This window comes from Candoia aspera, chromosome 14 (assembly GCF_035149785.1).
Source record: "Candoia aspera isolate rCanAsp1 chromosome 14, rCanAsp1.hap2, whole genome shotgun sequence".
In the NCBI taxonomy this organism is placed as follows: Eukaryota; Metazoa; Chordata; class Lepidosauria; order Squamata; family Boidae; genus Candoia; species Candoia aspera.
In genome coordinates, this window is record NC_086166.1 from 15,555,566 (window position 1) to 15,580,279 (window position 24,714).

Sequence of the window (24,714 nt, forward strand, 5' to 3'; positions counted from 1 at the left end):
TACTGGAATACAACCAGTCCATACTGGTTGTATTGCACCGTCGCCTCTTTGGGTTTGGGTTGACCTATTGTATCATCCTACCCTTGCGGCTTACAAACCAGGTTTTATTCAAGCCACGATGGTGTGGCAGAGCCACGCCCAGCAATCTCGGCCCCGAGACCGCGGAGGAAAAACTGCGCGTGCGTAGATGCGCAGCGAAAAAGATGTGCGCGCGCACCCCGCCCCCTCCCATCTCCTCGCCCGCGCTTGCGCGGACGCTCTTCCCTCCCTCTCTTCCTCCTTTCTATTTGACAGCGTAACCAACCTTGATGACCTCGTCTTCTCCTCCTCCTCCTCCTTTATGACATTGATGGGCGCGTCAGCCGCCCAATGGGCGCGCAGCAGGCGCCGAAGAGGCGCCCGGCAGTGGCGTCGGCGGGGAAAAAGAGGCGGGCTCTGCCGGGGTGGGGTGGTCGTTTTCTGCCCCCTCCCCCCAGCATGTTCGGGTGAGGCCTTTTGGGGCGCTCGGGGCGGCGTCTCGGGCTCAGTGTGGGCGGCGGCAGCGGCCGGGGATGCGGCGGCAGTGGCTCTTGTTGATGGCGTCGCCGCAGCTGCCGGGCGCGGCCGGACGGAGGTAGCCGGAGCCGCGCCGAGGCGGCCCGGGCGCGCGAGCGATGGAGGACCAGGCGGCGCAGGAGGAAGGCGAGGCCGAGATCCAGGAGCTGCACGGGCCCGAGCACTGGTTCAGCCAGTGGGAGCGGCAGTGCCTGGCCGAGGCCGAGCAGGACGACGGCGGCGGCCTGGGCGGCGGCGGGGGCGGCCCACTGCCGCCCGAGCTGCAAGACGACGACGAGGCGGCCGCCGCCGCCACCCCGCAGCCGGAGCCCAAGCAGCAGAAGCTCTGGCACCTCTTCCAGAACTCGGCCACCGCCGTGGCGCAGCTCTACAAGGGTGAGCGGAGCGCGCGGCAGCGCCCGCACGTGTGGATGGCCGGACACGTGTCGACGCCTGGCGCGAGAGCCCGCGGGAGGGGCGCCCCCCGCCGGCGCGGGAATGATGGGAGTGGTCGCCCGGGCCTGTTCCCTCGCCGGGCGCGCGCAAGATGGCGGGAGGCCGCCGCCGCCGCTTCCCCGCCCGCCTGCCTGCCTCCCCGCTGGCGGAGAAAGCGGCTTCCCCCCCGGCAGAGCGGCGGGGCCGAATGGATTCGCCCACCCCCGTCCCCGGGGGCGGGTAGGCTCGCCCGGCCCCGCCGGCCCCTCCCACCGACAAAATGGCGGGTGGGCGGCGAGGAGGACGCGGGGTGGGGAGGGGGCTCGGGGGCGCCTCCGACGAGCCCGGCGCGGTTTCACCTTCCTTAAGGGGGGGTCTTTCTGTTGCCCTCCCCGCGTGGGGCTCCCGCGCTCCTTCCCGCTCCGACGGACTTAGGCGATTCCAGGCGGCCTCCGTCCCTCGTGGCCCCTTCCCCTCCCCGCCTCCCATTTCCTGCTCTTCCGTCCCGGCGGCGGCGGCGGCGGCGGGTGACAAAATGGCGAAGCGCAACATGGCCGGGCCGGGCGGCGGGGGGGCGGCCGGGGGTCAGCGCGAGGCTCACCTCTGCCCTTTGCTCTCCCCGCCCAGACCGCGTGTGCCAGCAGCCCGGCCTCTCCCTCTGGGTGCCCTTCCAGAACGCGGCCACGGCCGTCACCAACCTCTACAAAGGTGAGCGGGGCCGGCGGGGCGGGTCTCTCCGGGGGGAAGGGGGGCGGGGGGCCCCTTTGCCCGGCCGCGGGGGCTGGCCGCGGGAGGGGCGTTCTGGGCGGAGGCCCCCGTGCTTTCCGCTCGCCGCGGGTTCCCCGGAGGCGGCCGGCTGAGCTGGTCGCCCGGCGGCCCAAGCAGGCGCCTCGGGCCGTCTCGGCCCTCCTCAGAGCCCGCCCCGGGTGTGCCAACCTGGGGTGGCCAGAGGCGTCCCCGACTCTTGCCGGGCTGGCAGAGGGGCAAGGTGCGCCTGGAGCGCGGCCCGTTTTGCTGTGCCCAGTTTCCACTCGTGGTCAGTCAGGCTAGGGTTAGGCCCAGTCGCAGCTCCAGGGTCAGAGACCCCCGGCCCTCGTTGTAGGGCTGCGCAGTGAGACAGGCTAGTGAGCTGGTCCATGTGGGGCAGGGCGGAAGGAGCTGTTCTCAGAGGAAGCCCGCCTGTCTGTGACTCCTGGGAATTCTGGGAGTGCCAGCAAACATCTGGGAGAGGCTGTCCAGGGAACCGTGAATTTGCCTCCTCACTGATTCTGAAGCTTGCACTGGAGTGGCTCTTGCAAGGTGACCTGTCAGTGTCTCCTTGACATCCTCTGGCAAAGGTTGCATTAGCATGAATATGAGTTGCAAAGCCAGGTGTCCTCTGACTCAGCACCCTGGTTCCCTCCAGTTCCTGAGAGAGCAGGGAATGGGTAGAGCTGCTTTGATGCTTAGGACCTACCTTAGCTCCAGACTTGGCAGTCAGTGCCACCCAACTGTATGTGACCTCACCCAAGTCCAAGTACTGCTGGGGACTACTGGCACTGAAAGAATAGGGTCACTCACATTGCTTGATAAAAAGCCTCTGGAAATTGAGAGTTGGGAGAAATTGTAGAACTTTTGTGGTGGAACAAGAGCGCCTTTTTTCTGTGAGTCAAGCAGATTCAGAAGAGGGACGTTGAGCTAGCAGTCTTTCTAATCCTGTCAGGAGAGGAGTTAATCGTTTTATAGGTTCTCTTCTAATAGTTGTCTCCATCCATCCCATGGTACCTTTAATTCTGTTTTGTCTCTGGTTTGAATGTTCATTGTAGGGCAAGTGCTTGCGCATTTGGGAGGGTTGGGTTGTTTTGGGGGATGCAAGTGTTTGTGGGCTTGTGGAGTGCTTCTGGGGACAAAAAGGATAGGGGTGGGGATGTTCTTTTAGTTGCTCTTGTCCTTAAGCTCCCTGGATTTGCAAGGATATATAAATAAACCAATGGATAATTCAGGATCCTAATTTCAGGAATAATGAAGTAGCTTAGAGTGAACTATGGTTTATAAGCCAGCTTCAAGCTGTGACTTCTAATGTGGTTTTGTTTAAATGATTTGGCTTGAATACTGATGTTCAAGTGACACTTAAATTGAACAAATTCTAGTCTTATGTGCATCTCATGGCGTATTAAGTACATTACCTATGGTTCACTGCCATAAATCTTCTGATCAGTAGGTACCACAAAATAGTTGATCAGTACCTTTACTCTGAATTTTTGGAATCCTCAAGAAATTCTAAGTAAGCTTGACATAATCTAGCTCCTCAGGGGGAAAATGTTTTAGTTTTTTAGGGAACAAAATGGTTGTCTTCATTGTTTGGCTGTGCATGGTCTGGTATCAGAGATAACTTCTGGTTGTAGCCTGTAATATTTATACTGGCTTCTAAATAAGTTTAGATCTTCATGTCACTAACAAAAGAGCTGGTTGGTGTTCAGAACGTATGTGACCAAGTATCTAGTTATTTCTAATCTTAGAGAAGAGAGAGAGAAAGAAACATTGGATTTAGGTGTTAAGTTCTGTTAACTTTTAATGGATCAATTCTTTTGCTGTCCCTTCAACTATAAAATGTTGTTTTGATAGCCTAGGAAAAGACCCTTTCTTTCTCTCAACTATATGAATATTCTAGTTCTGAACTAATTCATAAACCTCTGGAACAGAACTGTTTAGTCTTAGGTGGTTCATACTTCTTAAAAAATCCATGAGTGCTTAGAAATTCCTTTCCTCTCATGGAGGAAAATAGAAGCCTCAAGAACATGTTACTGGCTTGGCCTTAGATATCCCGAAGTGCTTCCAGCTACTCATAATAAGTACTGCTCAAGCACTAACTGGCAAATGTTAGCTCAGCTAAAGCTGAAGTTGCCTTAATGTCAACAAGTTTGGTGACCCAATAAATAAAGGTAACAATATTTTTGTTGGTCTTAGCCTTTCCTACAACACGTGAATAACTTACTTTAGAGCAATTGATGTAATTAGGTGATGCTGCCTTTAGTCTGAAGTGGCCAAATGGAATGTCGTGCTGAAAACAGCCACCATTTAGTCATCTAGGGAGGTATTTGCCAGCTCAGCCAATAGTATTAGCGCTCTTTCTCTAATTGGCACCAGCTGCCATTTTGTTGGCTTATCACTTGGCAGTTGCTGGGTAAAAGCCAGATTGGTTGCCTGCAGCCTATGCATGTGCCTCTTGCTAGAAATCAACAGTGGTGCGTGGAATTAGCTGGGAAAGAATGTACTGGTGATCTAGACTTGCTGAAGCACAAGGGACCCTGTCCCGTGACTCTGCACTTTATAATCTTGTGCAAAGCAAAGAGGAGAATAGGAGTCTTCTGAGTATCTCAACCTGGCTTATATATAATACAGCTTAGAACTGTAGGACTGACATGTCCAAACTTGGAAAATTCCACCGTGCAAGGCATTGGGGCAGAAATTGCTCCACAGCTAATACATTCCTGACATCAAAGTGTGCAGATTAATTCTTCGTCCCTTGTCTTGGTCTTAGAATCTAGTCCAGTTATGTGGTGTGTGTGTGTGAGATTCCGGACAGGTGAAAAGGACTTACTGGATGAATTGATACATCAAGTTAAGTGGTGACTGGTTTGTAGATTAGCATATTGTATGAAACAAGTCATTTTAGTCCTGTTTACGAACAGTTAATACATCCTATTACTTAATATGGCATGCGAACCTAGCTGCTGCAACAGTGAGTATGTGAGATTGCATATGTTCTCTGCTGGCATCTGGCTGGCTCTTGTGAGAACAGCATGTTGCCCTAGTAATAGGCTTTTGGTCTTATCTGACTACGTTCTTTCTCTGCTTTTGTATTATTTCAGCTGTGAATATGGCAGCACTATTTTTTAGCTAAGAAGGAATAGGCTGGTGCTTAAAGTTATGATGCTACCTTGTTTTTTTTTTTAGTAGTAAAAAAAGCTCATACGAAAATACAGAGGATGAACTCAGAAGTCTATAATAGCAATTAACTCAGTAGAAGGCTTTAAACACTCCACTCCTAGCTCTCCCATCTTTAATAAAAATAGTGACATTTACATATATTTTAGGAAGAATTTATGGGACAATGTAAATATTCCAAAGTCTTTACATAGATGGGGCTGACTCCCTCTCCAAGGACAAGCACCAAAGCAGAGGCTGTTTCCTATATCTGTATACGTTTATGTATACTTCCATATGTATGTATATATAATTTTAGCTTTAGTTTTGAGAATCTACATACCACCTTGCGAATGTCCTGGTAGATACCATGTTTCTGCAGACTGACGCGGTTTATTAAGTATTGATTATGCTTGATGTGATGAAATTACAACAGCATATGTGGCGCTCTCTTATTTATTCATTAAGTTTCAATCCCGCCTTTCCTCCAGGAAAGATAGTGGTAACCATATAGTGCTCCCCACTCTGGTTTTATCCCCCGACAATCCTTTGAGGCTGGTTTAGCTGAGAGAGGGTGGCTGGCCCAAAGTCACCCTGAAAGCTTGGACAGCAGAACCTGGGTCTCCCGAGTCCTTGTCCAACATTTAAGACTTAATTATTGTCTCCTTCCTATAATCTGCCTGAAATTGAGCAAGGTCACCTGTGTGGAAATGTGAGGTATTAGTTCCTTAGTTTCTGTTGGATGAGCTGTCAGGTGGATCTACTTGCGAGAGATCTATCCTTAGTGATTTTGTCATGGTAGTGCTGGATCTCTAGGTTTATTGTTGACTCATTCAGATGGCAGTGCTACTCCCTTTGTGCTTCAGTGGAACTTCAAACAGTGCTTGTGATTAAAAGTCTGTTTTACTCTTGCCAGAATTGATGTTCTTGGGTAAAGAAAGATCACCATTGTAGAGATGAATTAAGAGTAGAAGAAAATGTCAAATTAAGTGCCAGTAAGTTTTTTCATGCCAGGGTTGTTTTTTATGCCAGATGTTTCTGCTCACTATGGGTATACACATTATATAGTAACATAATGATAGTCATATGAGAATTGTCAACCTTTATGAATTCTTAATAATGCTGTCCTTGGATAAAAGTGTTCAGGAACTGAAGTTCTGGCCTGGAGCTTTTTAAGTTAAACAAGATTGCTTTCTTAGTCTGGTTTAGCTCCCACAAGGATCAAGATGATTCACTGAGGCCTAGGGGAAGCTAGTTAAGTAACACCTATTGAGAAAACTTCCCCTGTGAGCCATACTAATGATATAACACCCATCACAATAGGAAGATGTGCCACCAACTATATTAATTTAATAATGTTGTTGTAGCTCACTTTGATAAAGTAATGATCATAATAATTTTTGAACTTGGAATGCACGTGGGGCTTAGCACACTAAGGATCCAAAGCTGAAACAGCGTAATATGATTGGCAACATCTTTTAATTGTGCCCATCAATTTCCAGCTGTTACAAAATTACACAAGATGACCATTTATTGGAAGTGTTCTATTTATAAGCACAGTGTTAGCTGAAGGAGTTTTTACGTAGTTGGCGCATAGGTGGATAAGCCCAGTCAAGGGAGACATTGTTTCCCTGTTTCTCAGTAGCGACCTGCTCATGGTAAGCTAAAGTCCCAATTCGGTCTGATGAAAACAAAGTCGAAGGCTTGTTTTCAGTTCAGAGCAACATGTGACAATCTGACTGTCGTAATGGTATAGGTTTTACTTGCCCTTAATGCTGTGGAATGTGGTATCCTATAACCCTCAAGTGTCTATTTTGGAAGCTAGCTTACTCTTCCACCAGCTGAGGCTGCCGTGTGGGTAACACTCTTAAGGACAAAGTGTTGGTGAGTAGTTATGGAAAGTATAGGTTGAACATGCTAACTATATTTGGTAAGTTCTGCAGAAATTGCTTTGTGTGATCCATGGAAACCACTTATTTTGTTGAAAAAATATTGATGTCCAGCACAAATACGTGATATGTAAGTCTTAATAGCAATTGTGCATTGGAAGTGGAACAGTTTGTTGTTTCTGATGAATAAAATTGTCTGCGTAAAAACACAATTTCAGAGACATTTGGGTCTTGGTTGGATTTGATAGACAAATTCAGCAATAGAAATGAGGCTGTTCCTGTCCTAACAGTCAGGAATCACGCTGAGACGAGGAGGAGGTCTCTAGTGTTTATTACTGCTACATAAAACAGAATCCTAACAAACTGAAGAAGTGTGGGAAAAACCCAGACAGATAAACCCCAAAAGTTAAGGCAGGTCTGATCTGTGTCTCTTTGAATGGCTGCTTAATTCCTCAGTACTATGCATGCATTTTCCCCCCTGGATAGAAGCCCCTTCCAGCTCGCCATCAGTACTCATGACAGTTCCTTTTTTATCCTGACCAACCTGATGTCTCCAAATTCTCGAATTAAAGTTCCCATACTGCTGAGAAATGGCTGTATCATCTAAAGTGGATTTATTTATTTATCCCACTTCCCCTCCAGAAATGCAAAGCACAATTAATTCTCCTGTCCGCTAAACTCATTGCAGTCTCAGTCCTGGCTGTATTTTTGATCACCTTCACTTCACTGAAACTGCCCTTGAACTAACTGCCTGATCTTTACTCAACCTTCCTTTCTACCATCTTAAATCCACTTGATTGCCCTCTCCTACTTAAATCCCCAGATGTCATAACTCTTATTCCTTCTGACTTGTTTTCTTCTTCACAGTCTCTTTCAGAGAGCACTGTTCCTCTGCCTTCAATCCTTCTATTGGGATTTTCTCCCCCACCCCAGCAGGTCTCTGCAGCTGATGTGCCACTGGCCATCCTGTGTAACTTGGCAAGTAACAGCTTCATCAATTCCTGTGCTTAACAGTATTACCTATCATCTAACCATACTCTGATTGTATCTGGTTCTCTTTCACCCATCCAGCCTCTAACTGTATTTCTGGTAGTTCTGTTTTGGAGCCTCAATATTATTTCAGGCTCAGGATCTCTGAGGCTGGACTTACCATATTTCCTTCCAAGGGCCCAGTCTCTTTGTCTGCATTTCTTAACCATTAATAACACTTTCTGCCTGTCAATTAAATGCTGTTTTATATTCTCTTTTCCTGCCCACCCTTCCTCCTTTGGTTGGTTGTCAGATCAGGACCCACTCTTTTTATAACATTAATATAAAACAGGTCTTCTTGTCCATTCCCTGCTCACCTCTCACTTGTCTGTTGCTACCTCCTCACATTCATCCAGAACTTATTCTGCAATTGAGGCGCCATTCCTTCAGTCCCCTTATGGTATATGCTCCACTTCTGGATTCTGAGCAAGCTTGGCCTTGCTTCTCATTTTCCTCTTCTTCTATTCCAGCAAATGTGTTCCTTCTCTTGCATGGAAATGCCTCTAGGCAGCCTGCCTGTTCCATCAAGATGCAGGCCATCTTAGAACCCCCCCTTTGTTCCTACGGTCGATAGCCCTGTAGCTAAGTATGTGCAACTGAAGTAACCGTGGCGCTCTTCCTTTGTACCTGTGCCTTTGTCTCCCGCTCGCCCCCTTTTCATTCTTGGTGTCTGTTATACATTGTAAGCTTTTTTGAGTAGATGCCTGTGGTACCTGTTTATGTAGATGTGGGATTGATAGGAAAATAGTACTAGAATGAGATTTGGTGATTTGGTCACTTGTGAGGTTCTTATTCTGGGTGACATACAAGCTATGTATTGCCTTTAAAAGAAAATATGTGCAAATACAGTATGGCAAATGTGTAATGTTGCATTTGTTGGGCAAGTAACAATTTTTCCTACTCTTACTCCGCCTGCTTCTTGTACCGCATGCACCCATCAGGACTCATATTGCCTGCAGCCAAACCTCTTGCAGGTCAAAGAGCTGAAGAATTACTTCTCTGGTTCTTTTGAATCTGATGCTGCTGCCGGCATTTGGCGCCTTGGGCAGATCTTCCAAAGAGAAGGTTGGGGTGCTTGGCTACCCTGTTGGTGGATGGGAGTTGTCCAGCATAGGAAGTCTAGACAGGTTGAAGTTGGGGGAGGTTGCTTTATGTTCTGTTTTCCCATAAATGTCAAGGTGGTCAACATTAACTTCGTTATGATGTGAAATAAAAATAACTGCAAAGATGAGTGTGTTATTTGCAGAAAGGCAAATGGTAGGTATGTGCCTAAGTAGAAAATATATAGTATGTGGTTTCGGATCCGAGACAAACGTACTGCAGCTTGGAAGTTCAGCCAAACTGTTCTGGATGGATTGTAATTTAGCAGGACTGAACCTGGATATTCTGGGTTTGGGCCAAAATAAAATCTAGAGTGGTGTTGCAGGGCATTGGGCAAGGTCACCCCCATGGCCTGTGTGCTGAATCCCCCCAGAACTTCCTTTCCCTAGATCTCTATCTCCTGCTGATTGCCTTGCATTTTCTCCTGACCCACCCTCAAAGCACTGACACCTGGAACTTGTGTGTTTCGGTTTGGACATGGCCAACACAAATCTGGCCCTTTGTGCCCAGAACATCCTCAGGCCAACCGTTGTGAACAAAGTGCAAATAAGATGCAATTACTGCCACGTGTTTGCAGTGTCTTGGTTTCACACATCTGGTGGCAAGTTGGGGTAGTCACTAAAATTCTCACTAGTCACAAGTACACCCTATTGCTATTGGGCGCTTCCTGCAGTGATCAGGATCAGGACCCTGAGTATTGCAGAGGCATTTTTTCTTGCATAACTCTAGCAGTAGCTTCTTGAAAGCGACTGAAAAGCAAAAATGACCCATCCTATTTTTATGTGTCTATATGACTTGGTCTGTAATCTCCAACAGTTGTTGTTATTGGATGAGTGGTTGTTTGTTTGTTTATTTACTTACTAACTCTCCCGCCTTTATTATTTTAATTATTTTATCTATTATTTTATTATTTTAAAGGAGGTTATCACTGAGCATGGAACTTATTAGGGCTACCAGATAATGTTTTCAATGTCATAAGAACAGTAGTTTGGAGTTTTCTTTTATCCTGGTTATGGGAAGTAGTTTGCATTCTGTTCCCAGACTCTAATGGTCAAAAGATTATTGATTTCTACTGGCTTTTATGTTATAAGCTGCTGGTCAGCATAGAATGAGTACAGTTAAATATGGATCGTTGCACATGCAGATAAGTAAACAGTCAGACCTACTGCGATAATTAGGCATCCTGAACTGCCCAGGCTGTTCTCTCTAGTAAATAGGTGGAATTATATTTGCATTCAAGCAGGCACTGAGTAAGAAAGGCACATATTTTTAAAGTCTCATGTCAGGTTTAAGAATGTGGGGTGTGCTCTTTAATTCTGTGAGAGCTTTGGCTTTTCTGCAGTATGCTGAATATTGTCTTGCTATGTAGGGCAGTTCTGCAAAAAACCTAATATGACAGTTCCTGTTTAAGATTTTTTATTTTAAAGGAATAGAGACATTTATTTATTTGGTTTATATGGTTACCCAATTCACAGGAGCTTCAGCAAAGGATCGTTACCTTGTCGTGGTGCTGGAGCTTGAGCACCTCAATGATGCCATGAGCTAAACCGTGAAGGGCCACCCAAGACGGGAAGGTCATGACAGAGAGGTCAGACTAAATGCGATCCCTGGGGAAGGTAATGGCAACCCACCTCAGTATTCTTGCCGTGAAAACTAAATGGATCAGTACAACCAGAGATATGTCGGTATACCATCGGAAGATGAGACCCCCAGGTCGGAAGATGGTCAAAATGCTACTGGGGAGGAACAGAGGATGAGCTCAACTAGCCCCAGACGTGATGACGCAGCTAGCTCAAAGCCGAAAGGACGGCTAGCGGCCGACGGTGCTGGTGGTGAACGGCGAATCCGATGTTCTAAGGATCAACACACCATCGGAACCTGGAATGTAAGATCTATGAGCCAGGGCAAATTGGATGTGGTTATTGGTGAGATGTCAAGATTAAAGATAGACATTTTGGGCGTCAGTGAACTGAAATGGACTGGAATGGGCCACTTCACATCAAATGACCACCAGATCTACTACTGCGGACAAGAGGACCACAGAAGAAATGGAGTAGCCTTCATAATTAATAGTAAAGTGGCTAAAGCAGTGCTCGGATACAACCCAAAAAACGACAGAATGATCTCAATTCGAATTCAGGGCAAGCCATCTAACATCACAGTGATCCAAATATACGCCCCAACCACAAATGCTGAAGAAGCTGAAGTAGAGCACTTCTATGAGGATCTGCAGCACCTACTGGACAACACGCCTAAAAGAGATGTTATTTTCATCACAGGAGACTGGAATGCTAAGGTGGGCAGTCAAATGACACCTCGAATTACAGGTAAGTATGGCCTGGGAGAACAAAACGAAGCAGGACGCAGGCTGATAGAATTTTGCCAAGACAATTCACTCTGCATAACAAACACTCTCTTCCAACAACCTAAGAGACGGCTTTATACATGGACTTCACCAGATGGACAACACCGAAATCAGATTGATTACATCCTTTGCAGCCAAAGGTGGCGGACATCTGTACAGTCGGTAAAAACAAGGCCTGGAGCTGACTGTAGTTCAGATCACGAACTTCTTCTTGCACAATTTAGGATCAGACTAAAGAGATTAGGGAAGACCCACAGATCAGCTAGATATGAGCTCACTAATATTCCTAAGGAATATGCAGTGGAGGTGAAGAATAGATTTAAGGGACTGGACTTAGTAGATAGGGTCCCAGAAGAACTCTGGACAGAAGTTGGCAGCATTGTTCAGGAGGCGGCAACAAAATACATCCCAAAGAAAGAGAAAACCAAGAAGGCAAAATGGCTGTCTGCTGAGACACTAGAAGTAGCCCAAGAAAGAAGGAAAGCAAAAGGCAACAGTGATAGGGGGAGATATGCCCAATTAAATGCAAAATTCCAGAGGTTAGCCAGAAGAGATAAGGAATTATTTTTAAACAAGCAATGCGCAGAAGTGGAAGAAGACAATAGAATAGGAAGGACAAGAGACCTCTTCCAGAAAATTAGAAACATTGGAGGTAAATTCCAGGCAAAAATGGGTATGATCAAAAACAAAGATGGCAAGGACCTAACAGAAGAAGAAGAGATCAAGAAAAGGTGGCAAGAATATACGGAAGACCTGTATAGGAAGGATAACAATATCGGGGATAGCTTTGACAGTGTGGTCGGTGAGCTAGAGCCAGACATCCTGAAGAGTGAGGTTGAGTGGGCCTTAAGAAGCATTGCTAATAACAAGGCAACAGGAGACGACGGCATCCCAGCTGAACTGTTCAAAATCTTGCAAGATGATGCTGTCAAGGTAATGCATGCTATATGCCAGCAAATTTGGAAAACACAAGAATGGCCATCAGACTGGAAAAAATCAACTTATATCCCCATACCAAAAAAGGGAAACACTAAAGAATGTTCAAACTATCGAACAGTGGCACTCATTTCACATGCCAGTAAGGTAATGCTCAAGATCCTGCAAGGTAGACTTCAGCAGTTCATGGAGCGAGAATTGCCAGATGTACAAGCTGGGTTTAGAAAAGGCAGAGGAACTAGGGACCAAATTGCCAATATCCGCTGGATAATGGAAAAAGCCAGGGAGTTTCAGAAAAACATCTATTTCTGTTTTATTGACTATTCTAAAGCCTTTGACTGTGTGGACCATAACAAATTGTGGCAAGTCCTTAGTGGTATGGGGATACCAAGTCATCTTGTATGCCTCCTGAAGAATCTGTATAACGACCAAGTAGCAACAGTAAGAACAGACCACGGAACAACAGACTGGTTTAAGATTGGGAAAGGAGTACGGCAGGGCTGTATACTCTCACCCTACCTATTCAACTTGTATGCAGAACACATCATGCGACAAGCTGGCCTTGAGGAATCCAAGGCTGGAGTTAAAATCTCTGGAAGAAACATTAACAATCTCAGATATGCAGATGATACCACTTTGATGGCTGAAAGTGAAGAGGAACTGAGGAGCCTTATGATGAAGGTGAAAGAAGAAAGTGCAAAAGCTGGTTTGCAGCTAAACCTCAAAAAAACCAAGATTATGGCAACCAGCTTGATTGATAACTGGCAAATAGAGGGAGAAAATGTAGAAGCAGTGAAAGACTTTGTATTCCTAGGCGCAAAGATTACTGCAGATGCTGACTGCAGTCAGGAAATCAGAAGACGCTTAATCCTTGGAAGAAGAGCAATGACAAATCTCGATAAAATAGTTAAGAGCAGAGACATCACACTGACAACAAAGGCCCGCATAGTTAAAGCAATGGTGTTCCCTGTAGTAACATATGGCTGCGAGAGCTGGACCATAAGGAAGGCTGAGCGAAGGAAGATCGATGCTTTTGAACTGTGGTGTTGGAGGAAAATTCTGAGAGTGCCTTGGACTGCAAGAAGATCCAACCAGTCCATCCTCCAGGAAATCAAGCCAGACTGCTCACTTGAGGGAATGATATTAAAGGCAAAACTGAAATACTTTGGCCACATAATGAGAAGACAGGACACCCTGGAGAAGATGCTGATGCTAGGGAGAGTGGAAGGCAAAAGGAAGAGGGGCCGACCAAGGGCAAGATGGATGGATGATATTCTAGAGGTGACGGACTCGTCCCTGGGGGAGCTGGGGGTGTTGACGACCGACAGGAAGCTCTGGCGTGGGCTGGTCCATGAAGTCACGAAGAGTCGGAAGCGACTAAACGAATAAACAACAAAATTCACAGGAGTGGCTCTAGGCAACTTAACAATTTGAAGAAACTTGAAAACATGCAATTAAATAATATAATAAATATTGGAACATAAAAAGCAAAAGGACAAGGGAATAACAGAAATAATAATAGATGTAACTGAGACCAGCCAGTACCGTCTCGCTCAGAGGCCTAATACTCTACAGGGGCTCTTCTCACCATCTGGCCCAACACTGGCAGGAAGAGCCGGGTCTTCAGGGCCTTGCAGGTGGACAGAAGGGCGGGAGCTATCTGAACCACAGCGGATGTGATGTTCCATAGGGCCCATGCTGCAACAGGGAAGGCATACCATTGGTCCCACCAGTGACATTGCTTCATGTGAGGGACCCAAAGCATGCCTGCTCTCCCAGATCTCATGGGATAAGCAGAGACAATTGGAGACAGGAGGTCCTGCAGGTAACCTGGCTCTGTGCCATTAAGACTTTATAGGTGACAACCAGTACCTTGAATTGTGCCCAGAAGTTTATAGGGAGCCAGAGCAATTTGCAAAGCGGTGGTGTTATATGGGCTCAACTCAGTGCATCCATAACGACTCACTCCACTGCATAATTGACTAATAGTAGCTTCTGGATGATTTTGCAAGGGCATCCATGATGTACAGTACATTGCAGTAGTCTAGATGAGCGGTGATTAGGGAATGAGTGACTGAGTACAGCTTCCGGATCCAGGAATGGGTACAGTTGGCTCACAAGATAGTTTTGTGTAAAGACCTTCCTGGCTGCAGCTACTGTCTGCTCCTACAGCAGGAGTCAAGAATCCAAAAAGACCCCTTTAAAGGCACAGATTTTATTACTGGGTAACTTTCACACAGTTCATCTTTGTCTTGTTTTGTCTTGGATTGAAATACAGAAGCAGTGCTAAATTCACTTTGGAGGTAGTATGCAGTTAATTAACAAAACATTTATACTTTATTGTGTTGGAGGAACTCAAGCAGCTACTGATTCAAGTCAGTTGCAGTGACAAAGTTCTGTGGGACTCTGTCATTCAGAGTTCTGTCATTTGGAAATCTTGACTTTGCAGATTCCTTTGTGCATTTTTATGCAAACCTCAGTGTCTCACAACAAAAAAATGTGGACAGGTATATCTAAAAATACTACGTTGGAGCTGAACTGATAGGACATTTTGGTGCAGAGTAGGTTGTTCGTAAAAGACTGCTACTGTTCTCAAACTGGACCTCTGAGTTGCTGGGTGCTAGAGCTTGACCTAAGTGGAGACAATGAACTCTGAGCCTCTCCCAGTCAAGGCCAGATGACCTGTCATTTTCTTCACCAAGACTTACAACATTCTGCAAAAGTGGGATAAAAACAGATGGTTTCAGCAGAAGTTTTGAGTATGCTCCTAAGAAAAGGTAACCCGTTGCTTAAATGAATGGCTGACTCTAAGTAGCACTGTTTATCTAGGAAGAAGATGTACCTCATTTGCTTGCCTGCATGAGCAGTCGCTGTTTTTGTATGTCCTTCTCCCAATGTTTGTCGGAGAGCTGTTGTGGCAGGTGGGAAGGGGCAGGGCAGCCCCGCTTCTTAGCTTCGAAGTGACACCTAGGGATGCAGTGATTTCATCCACAGAGGAAGTAGTTTTTGAAGAAGTGAGCCCTACGTTCAAATGCACATACTAGTAATATCAGCTTTAGACAGCACTGGGTCCTGCAAGCAGATGGTTCCAAATTCAGACCTAAAGTTTAGTTAGGGTTGGCAAATACATTGATTGTGTTTTTATTTGCGATTGTTGAAGTTACTAATAAGCTGGTTGGGTAGGATTTGTGTACTTTTTCCCCAGTGGGAAAGATGGGGTAGAAATAATTGCAATTCATAAATCAGTTTTTAATATTGGATTTATCTTCCATCAGTGCACGCAATCCACAGGGGGAGGCTCAAAGCATTTAAGCAGTGCCAGTTCACTTTGGCTTTGCTTCTAGAAGGCCAATTGTATCTGAACCTGCTGCATGTGGTTGGCAGCTCCTAACACACTTTTCTTTTCTTCCAGAAAGCGTGGATGCCCATCAGCGGAGTTTTGATGTAGGAATCCATATTGGCTATCAGCGTCGTAATAAGGATGTCTTGGCTTGGGTTAAAAAGCGCAGAAGAACTATTCGCAGAGAAGACTTAATCAGCTTCCTGTGTGGGAAAGCTCCTCCTCCCCGAAACTCTAGACCTCCCCCAAGACTGACTGTAGTATCCCCTAACCGAGCTACATCAACGGAAACTAGTTCTTCTGTCGAGACGGACTTGCAGCCCTTCCGGGAAGCCATAGCTCTCCATGGTAATGGTTCTGCCTCTCCCCCCACCCCCATCTCTTTGTAAGAATGTGTGTTTAAAGAAGAAGCACGTGCCTTTACGCCGTTGATGCCATTTAGTGGCTCTTGGCTCTTATGGCCGCTGATGTCAACCATAAAGCATCAAACTGGTTCTCAGCATGTTGGTGACTGACTTGGGTGGTGCTCATGGATCCTCCTCTCCAGTTCTTGCACGCCTGTACTTCTTGCAGTGATGACTCAGGGGTGTTCCCAAATGGGTGTTCCTTCCTCTGTGACCTCAGATACCCTTTGAAGAACCACATGCTGCTGCTTGCCAGCATGATCAGTTAGGGCAAATGAGATGTGGTTGAGTAAGAAGGAGAAGCAGTTTATCCCAAGTGTTTTGGAGGAGAAAGCAGGGCGGTGTAGAGAGCCAAGGAGACGGTCTTGAAGGGAATATTCAGAAACATGGGCAAAAGCACTCCTTAAGCCCTGGGAAAGGAGGTTTTCCATATTAGATAGTTCTCTAATCCCCAGTATGAGCTACATGCTTACCCACAGGTTTAAACCAATTAAAAAGATATCCAATTGTGATTCAAACCAGCATGGCTGGCTGGGGAATTCTGGGAGTTGAAGTCCACACATCTTCAAGTTGCCAAGGTTGAGAAACACTGAGGAAGAGGCTCAGTCTGGCTTCTCCCTGACTCAGAGGGAGGGGAGGTAAAATGCAAGCAGACTTGTAATATATTGCTACTATAGCCTAACTCATTAAAATACACCTATGGTCTTCCTGGGGAGTTGCTTTCTTGATCTGGTCTACCTTGTAGGGCTGACAAGTACTTGTAAAGATAGCTTAAAGTTTGGCGGAACAGACGTGGTTGTTTAAGTTGAGTTCCAGCTCTCCTCTTTTCATTGGGTTTCTGCTGAAGAAGAGGTTTTTTGGGTGGGGAGAAGTAATTCTAGTTTGATAAAATGTCTTGCTTTCAGAGGCTGATCCTGCTGTGTGTAGCATGGGAGCAGGCATTCCGTTGCGCTTGTTTGGTGTGATCTTTGAGTCCTCATGGCTTACGTGACTGCGAAATCTGCCCCTGGCTGGGCATCAGTTTTGTTGTTTGCTTCAAGAAGCCCCTCTGGTAGCAGAAAAATGTGTTTTTTTTGTGCTGACTTGGGGGGCACCCAGTTTCATCCTTTTAAAGAAACCAGATGCTTCCTTTGGAAATACTTACTCCAAAATATTCAACTGGATCTCTACCCAGTTGGGTAGAGATAGCCGGATTGAGAATAGAGACTGATGCAACTGAGAGAGTGGATGCATAATTTGTGGATGCTTTTATTTTTGTTTGATTTTAAGGGCTATGTAGAATATTGTTATACAGTCTTGTATATTTTATATTTATTTTATTTTTATAGAGTTATTTATATTGTGATTTATGTGTTTTAATTCTGATTGTAAACCGCCCAGAGTCCCCTTTTCGGGAGAGATGGGTGGTGATGGAAATTTGAAATATAAATGCAAATATAAATAAATAAATAAATCAGCACAGGTAATATACCAGATACCAAACATCTTGTCTGAAAATAATGCAGAATTGATGGATGATGTAGAATATAGAATTTTAAGGAAGAAATTTTCTTTGCTCTTTGTACAGTTCAGCTTTTCTTGCACTCTTTTTTGGACTGTAAATTTCAGAACTCTCAGCCATGGAGATAGTGAGGACTGCTGAGGAAGCGTGTCAGGTAGCATTTTCTGTCTCAGACCTCTGGAAGCGAAACAGAAGCTTTTAATGTATGTCCGTGTCACGCTGCATGCAAAGCTGTACTGGAGATTTCATTTGTAACTTGATATGTTGCTGGTTTCAAATCCCACTTGGGAGGCTAATAGTGGTGGTGTTGCAGCAAGAGTAGTTTGAATCACAACTGGATACCTTTTTAATTGGTTTAAACCTGTGGGTAAGCATGTAGCTCATACTGGGGATTAGAGAACTATCTAATATGGAAAGCCCTGGTTGTTTTTCTTCTTGTTGGCTTGGTGACTCTAAGGGCAGGCTTATTTTGACCCAGCATTAAGATGGGTTATGGCTCCCAATTGCTTGGATGTTGCTTTGCTATTAGAGTAATCAAAATGGCCGAGGATATCCTTGTTCTTCGGGTTTCTGCTCTCTCCTTGCCAGGGAAGCTTGTGAGAAGAGAGATGCGATTTGTACTTCGGCTCTGCAGTGCCTGTGCTCGGGTTTCCACTTCCACAGTCCAAGAAGTGCTGAAGCTTGGCTCAGATTCTCGAGACTCGCTGCTAGGCAGAATAGGCAGTGTTTTTGCTAGGTAGGCGACTGGTTGGGGTGACCCAGAACAAGCTAGTTCTGCTTAGTTTTCAAGTTTTACAGGTTTGCCTGCCTGGTCATGGTGGGAGGGAGCTGAGTTAACATGTTTACACGTTTGACTTGGGATGCTGCTGTGTGTCAGGGTTTTCAGTGGGTGAATAGAGGGCCACCGTATCTCAGTGTCTGTAGACACCTGTACGTCTGTCACTCTCATATCTGTCGCAGCAGCCGGTTCACTTTGATCCAGGTGCTGCCCGCAAGGACTACGCTCTAGCATGACCTCTTAGCTTTGATTTCTGTGTGTGATTCTCACCTCCCTAATGCCTTACTTCCTGGCAAATGGGCACAAATTAGAGCCCATTTGAAATTGTTTAGGATGTGCTTTTGCATCAGTGAAACCTTAAACTAGAGAGATGTCAGAAGTTTGTCTTTCTGTAGGTTCAGTGTAAGAAGCTTTTTCAAGTGACTTTGACATTTATGAACTAGGTGTGAATTTTGGCCTGTTTATGAGAATGTAATGAAATTCAACAGTGCCTTCATAAATCAAGAAAAGTTTTTCGACCTGAACGTAGAAAGAACACAAATGTTCAGCCACTGAGGTGGAGGCTTTTGAATTCTCACCTTAAAAGTCCAGTTCTTAATCTCTTTGTACGGCACCAATTGTTTTGATGCTGGACTATAGCTGCCACAGCTTTCCCTTCTTCTGGCACCTTATTTTTTAATGGCAAGCATTAGATGTCCATTTTCTAGCTGGGGATACTACACCTCTTGAAGGCCAGAACTTCATATGAGGATATTATCTTTCTGAGAAGAGCTGCATGAGTTTGTACATTTTTATGGGTTAGAATTTTGCCTATTAAAGTGAGAACGCGGAAGTGGAAAGCTTGTTGGTTCTGCTGCAAAACATGGCAGTGTAAGTTGCCCTGTTTAGAGTGCCACCAATGATGCCTGTTCCCAGAATACTGCTTTCCCTTCCTCACCCAGCAGTCCTGTGTGGTCACAAAGATGCTCCCCCGCTCCCCAGATCTCTTGATAATTTTCTGTCGCAGCTTAAATTTTCTAGGATATAAAAATCTACATCTGAAGAACGGAACTGTACATTGTAGAATATAGGGGATATCCAGAATCAGCACTGCAGTGCCTGCCCTTGACATCCTGAGTGGATAAGGTCTCCCAAAAGTAAACGACCATTATGTTGCTCAGGGAAACAGCTGCTGAATCTTCTGGGATCTTTTACTCGCTTGCCTGGGTCAGAGGAGTTACATCTTTCGGTCATTTGACCTGTTTTGTCTCTGGTTTAAGTTTCATAGTATTTTACGTACTCACAATTGAAGCAAGCTTATCTGTCTTTTGGCACATGAGTGATTCCTGTGATTAGCATACTAGATGGCAGAGCTTGGTGTTTAACATGCCCCAAGTTACTGTGACTTCTTGGAATGCGTCGGTTGCAGCGGTTGCGTAACAGCAGAGCTGGCAAGTTTCCATAGCCCAGTCTTTGCCAAGGAAAGGAGACCGTAAACATTTCTCACAAAATAGTGCCATCCATCCTTATTTGCACCGGAAGGTCCAGATTTGATTACCCTTTTGTTGTTCTTAAGCAGGATTGTACACAAGTTTAGCACTCCTGGGGGTTTATGCTTACGTGTTGCGGTGGTGTAGGGAAATAAGTTACTTGGACGGCAAACGCTTTCAGCTTATGCAGTCCTTGTGCCTTAAGTCTCCACAAATAAAACTGGGTATCATGTGGAGCTGCAACTGCTAGGCACCACTCACTGAAGCTTCCACCAGCTGGGTTCCTCTGTGTCATTCAAGGAAGCCTGGCAGAAAACTCGATTTCAGCTGCAAGCCTCGACATTGTGGATAATGTGCTGTTCTTTGACCTTAAAGGAATGCATTTCTAGACTTCCTTGCTTAACGCCAAGAGCTCTGTTCTGCTTTGCTTTTCATTGGGAGAGTCTTTGGCAGTTTCTAACTGGGGTACTTTGACAAACCCGCTTAACTGATTTAGTTGTGAACTGATTGAGTTTGGACTTGAAACTGGATTTGCAGCTGATGTTCCCTAGTAGGTTTGGAGGAATCGCAGAAATGGCGCTCTCATATTTAAGATCCCTTCTATTCTTGATCTCCATCTCCTTTGTATCAGAGGCATCAGAAGCCATTTCACTGTGGTTAGTATTTCTTGCAGCATAGGTGAACTTACTACCTAGTTAGTAGGTGGACAATGAAATTCCAGGGAGATACATTTGCCACAGCCCTTTTATGGGCATGAAATCTGTACTCTAAGGTGGCCTGTTAAAGGCAATAGAGAACTGATACTCTGATGAGCCACGTTGATGTGTGAATTGACTTATACGCTGAAGGAAAACACTGATTATAGGGTCAACAGTTCTTTATTTACATCATGAAAACCCTTGATGTATTCTTTGAAGAAACTAGTGTTTTGTGTAATTCAGTAAACTCTCAGTTTAACAGACCTTACTTTAGTGGGCTTCAGATGCAGCAGACAAAATCTGTCCATATGTAAAATCCCATTTGGATTTAATAGGCATCCTTCTTTAACAGAATCTCTTCCTTTATGCACTGGTTGAGTACTTAGTGAATTTCACATTGGCAATAATTGGCTGGGATCGGACATATGTGAGTTTTGTTTAGTTTTGACATTACACATACATCAATCCAGCCATTATGGTTTCTTTCTAAGGTAATTGTTTAACACATGCCACTGTGTCTTACTTCATTAATAGTTACAACAAGCCATGGTTTAGCACACTGTGTGCATCTGGCCATTGTTTCTTTGGACTTTTAAAAGGAGTTAGGCCAGATCCCTCACTAAGGACTCCTAGGATAAAGGCCTGGATCAGTTGTTGGTTAAAGAACAGAAAGCTCAGAACAAGAATACAGTAAGCAGGTTGTTCTCAAATGGACGTAAAATGAGATTCCCTCAAGTATTTGGATTGGAATTAGTGTTATGTTTTTTAAAATCTGTGCTTAAGTGATCTGGAAGGGGTGAGCAATGTGATAACTTGGTATCATGAGTGCACTAGTCTTCTTGGCGGCTAAAATAAAAACGGACAGCAAAAATCTCCAAACTTGGGGGAATGGTCACCTGGAACAAATGCAGATTAAGGTACACCAGTGTAAAGTGAGACCCATAGAGCCAGAAGTGTTGTTTTCACTTACGCTGGTAAGACCAAAGGCTGGCAATAGCCAGATAAAGGCAGTTGAAAATTTGGTTGGTAGATTGATGGGAACTGACAGTCCCCTGCATGGTGTGTGAAATGGCAAAATTGCTATGGGGAATGGTTAGAAAAGAATGAAAATAAAGTGTAGCCAACTATTGTCATGGCTTTAGAGACACTGGTAGTGTGGCCACACTTAAGATAATTTGTATAGTGCTGGCCATTGAACTTCAAGACTTACTATATGCTGGAATTAGAACAGAGACAGTCAAAATGCCCAATAACTGCTACGATTTCCTATGAGAATATAACATGTGGAGCCTTTCATTTTAGGGGTAAGGGTGAAAATATTTACTGGCAGATGTTTGTTATGCCTCATTGCTGCAGTTATATGGCATTCAAGACTGATAAAAGGAGGAACTTTCCAAAGTGCATAACTAACAGCATGACATTTGCAACCATAAGTACTGGCAGCAAGAAGTGGCTTTCATAAGGAGCGAGACAAAATCATGGAGGAGAATATTACTGATTGCTCTATGTGTTCTTCTTGTTCAGAGATGGCTTGCCTCTCAGTACCAGATTCTAGAGCACGCAAGTGCCATTGCAAACCTGTCTGCTTATGGCTTTCCAAAGGACCTAGTATAAAAACTTGATGGACCAAGGCAAAGGTTACATGCTGTTCGATTTTAGTCAGTGAGAGATGACTAAGTCGGAGCGGTCACACATCCTAAAGTGACTTCTTTGGATTTAGTGTAGTGTTTTTGTGAGTCTGAACTTCATGACTTAGAAGAGGAGAGGGTGATTTGGTTTCCTGAGCAAATGTAGGGCTGGACAACTTTTTGGTGGACAAAAATGTGGCTTTTCATATTTTTGGATGGATAAGGGCCTTGGTAGGTCAACAATTTCTAATTTTGTGGGGGACAGGGTTATTTTGTTTTTAAAACATTACTAAATCTATTTTAGGATTTAATTGTGTGTTGTCCTCTTCAAAATGTTTGTTTTCTGAACCTCTTGCACTCTGGGATATGAGATTTCCCGTCTCTGATCGTACACAGTTATATTTCCTTCTTTTAAGTTTGCTAGAACTGAAGAAATAGGTAGGATTTTTGGAATGCAGAACTGGCTGCTTCAAGTGACTGACCTCTGACTGGCTTGCTTCAAGTTTTGACCTTCCAGGCTATCACAGAAAAAACCTGTTAAATTAGATAGCTAAACTTAAATGATGGAAATGCAGCAAGATGTTCCAAACGAACGTAGTTTGGGTCTGGTAAGTGGAATGTCTCTCCTTTCTCTAGAAATCATTTCTGTAGCTGAGCTTGTTATGGAAGGGGCTGGGGCCTGGGTAGGTCTGCTTGTGTCAAGACTGTGACAATTACTCTTGGGGAAGTGAACTGGCCTTGCACATCTTGAAACTGGAAAAATTACTCTTTTAAAATTAATTAATAATTTTATAAAAAAAACTTATAAAGTTGTACTTAATAAATTTCTGTGGATATTTGCCGACAAGTATGTCCTAATTTTTTTAAAATTAGGCTTATTGTTTAGTAAGTCCAATTTATTACTTAGTAAGCCTTAAAAGCAGAAGCATCCTAATTTTGTATAAAAATATAACATTTTCAGAATTTTGAAGCAACAGGGAAGAGCTCTTTTGGGAGACTTTTTAATTATACATTTATTGATTTCAGTTTAAAATGTTTTAAGTTACTCAAAATGGAGCAATATGTTCCTGAGTCTTAAGGAATATCCTGTATCTTCATTTTTGTTTGGAGAAGTAAGTAGGCAAAAAGCTTAATTGTGAAACAGCAGGAACCATCAGTTTGTAATAAAAAATGTATTTAGTACTTCATCCTCCAGTGAATCAAATAGATATGGGAAAGCATTGACTTTCAGAAAAAGGGAGAGGCAAAGCTTCAGTGAGTGGTGCCTAGCAGTTGCAGCTCCACATGAAATACTTTAATTAGCCTTATTTTCTGTATCCGAATTAGTTTTTACTACTTTTGATTCTTTATTGTAGAAGAAGCCATTGCAAATTTATTCCACAGTAGAAAGTACATAGAGGTAGAAAAAAAGGAAGCACAAATCTCACAGTGACCCTGTTAAGGATTAGTGTTATATTTGCATGTCAAGTTAAATTTTGTAACACTATCAATACCCTTGAACTTTGGAGACAGAAGGACATCTTAGAGCAGTGTTTCTCAACCTTGGCAAAATTTAAGATGTGCGGATTTCAAAGCCAGCTGGGGAATTCTGGGAGTTGAAGTCCACCCCTCTTAAAGTTGCCAAGTCTGAGAGACGCTGTCTTAGAGTTTCTGTGGCGGAGCGTTGTCTGACTTAGTCTTGCTGTTGCATAGAGGAAGAGGCAAACACATTGTCCTGCTGTGGTTTCTTTTGTCTTTGACAGTGCAGTGTCTAAGCCTTCGTCTCAAAGTATGTCACCATTTCATAAGATACTGTTTCAGAACATTTTTTCAGTATTCCCCAAGCTTTGATTTCTTTCCTGTCAGAAAAATTGAAAAAGAAAGAGCAAAACAAACATCCTTGCAAAGAGTCTCCTCACCTTCCTAATCATATGCACAAGGTGTGAACTCCCCTGTGCAGCTGAACTCCTTATGGCTAAATATACATTGAGTCAGGAATGGCCCGAAGCCGCTATTGGCAAATCATGAGCATGGGTCAAAATCCAGAAGGCTGGAGCATTAATCTCCTGCAACAGTCTCATGCCACCTCTAAGAAATGTACCGGATGCTTCTTGCTTACTTCTTACATGCATTAACCAGTCAGTGCCCACACACTTGTTTGCTTCTTGTAGCTCTCAAGCAGCAGAGGGCAACCATTCCCATGTCAGAGCCTGAAGCATCCATGGTTCAGTCACCCCACTGGATTCACTTACCTTTTGCATGGCCTAGTGACAAGTGGTGTCTGCCTAGACTGATGTTTCTCAACCTTGGCAACTTTAAGATGGGTGGACTTCAATGCCCAGAATTCCCCAACATTGGATTAGACCACGTTTATTCTACGTCTGTGCTCAGGCTGTTTTATACATTGGAAACATCCACGTTAGATGCTGTTTCCTTTTTTGCATGGTGGAAAGTTGTTTCAGTTTGTTGCATTTTCTTCACTGCAGCAGAACATTTTCCTTTAGGTGGGTTTTGCAGGGGGCTACTTGGGTTCTGGGGCAGTGTGTGAGTAGAGATGGGATATGGTTCTCTGGCACCTCTTACGTTTTCAGTAAGGACGTAGAAGAGCCTGCTGATGCTTCAAGTGCTACTCACGTAACGGAAAGTTGAGCCATAGTTTCCTGAAAACGCCTGGTGACTGCTTATAGAACCTGAGCCGCCTGCTGATGTTGGAGAGTTTAAA

At 44.7% G+C, this 24,714-nt stretch overlaps 1 protein-coding gene across 1 annotated transcript in view; it reads left to right on the forward strand.

Moving 5' to 3' along the window:
• Positions 1-505: 505 nt before the first annotated feature.
• Positions 506-24,714, forward strand: part of HAPSTR1 (HUWE1 associated protein modifying stress responses) — a 29,342-nt gene continuing 5,133 nt past the window's right edge. The window contains exons 1-3 of the mRNA XM_063315216.1: positions 506-930; positions 1,597-1,677; positions 15,608-15,883. Coding sequence (XP_063171286.1) covers positions 654-930; positions 1,597-1,677; positions 15,608-15,883 — 634 coding nt within the window. The 5' untranslated portion in view covers positions 506-653. The remainder of the gene's footprint in view (positions 931-1,596; positions 1,678-15,607; positions 15,884-24,714) is intronic.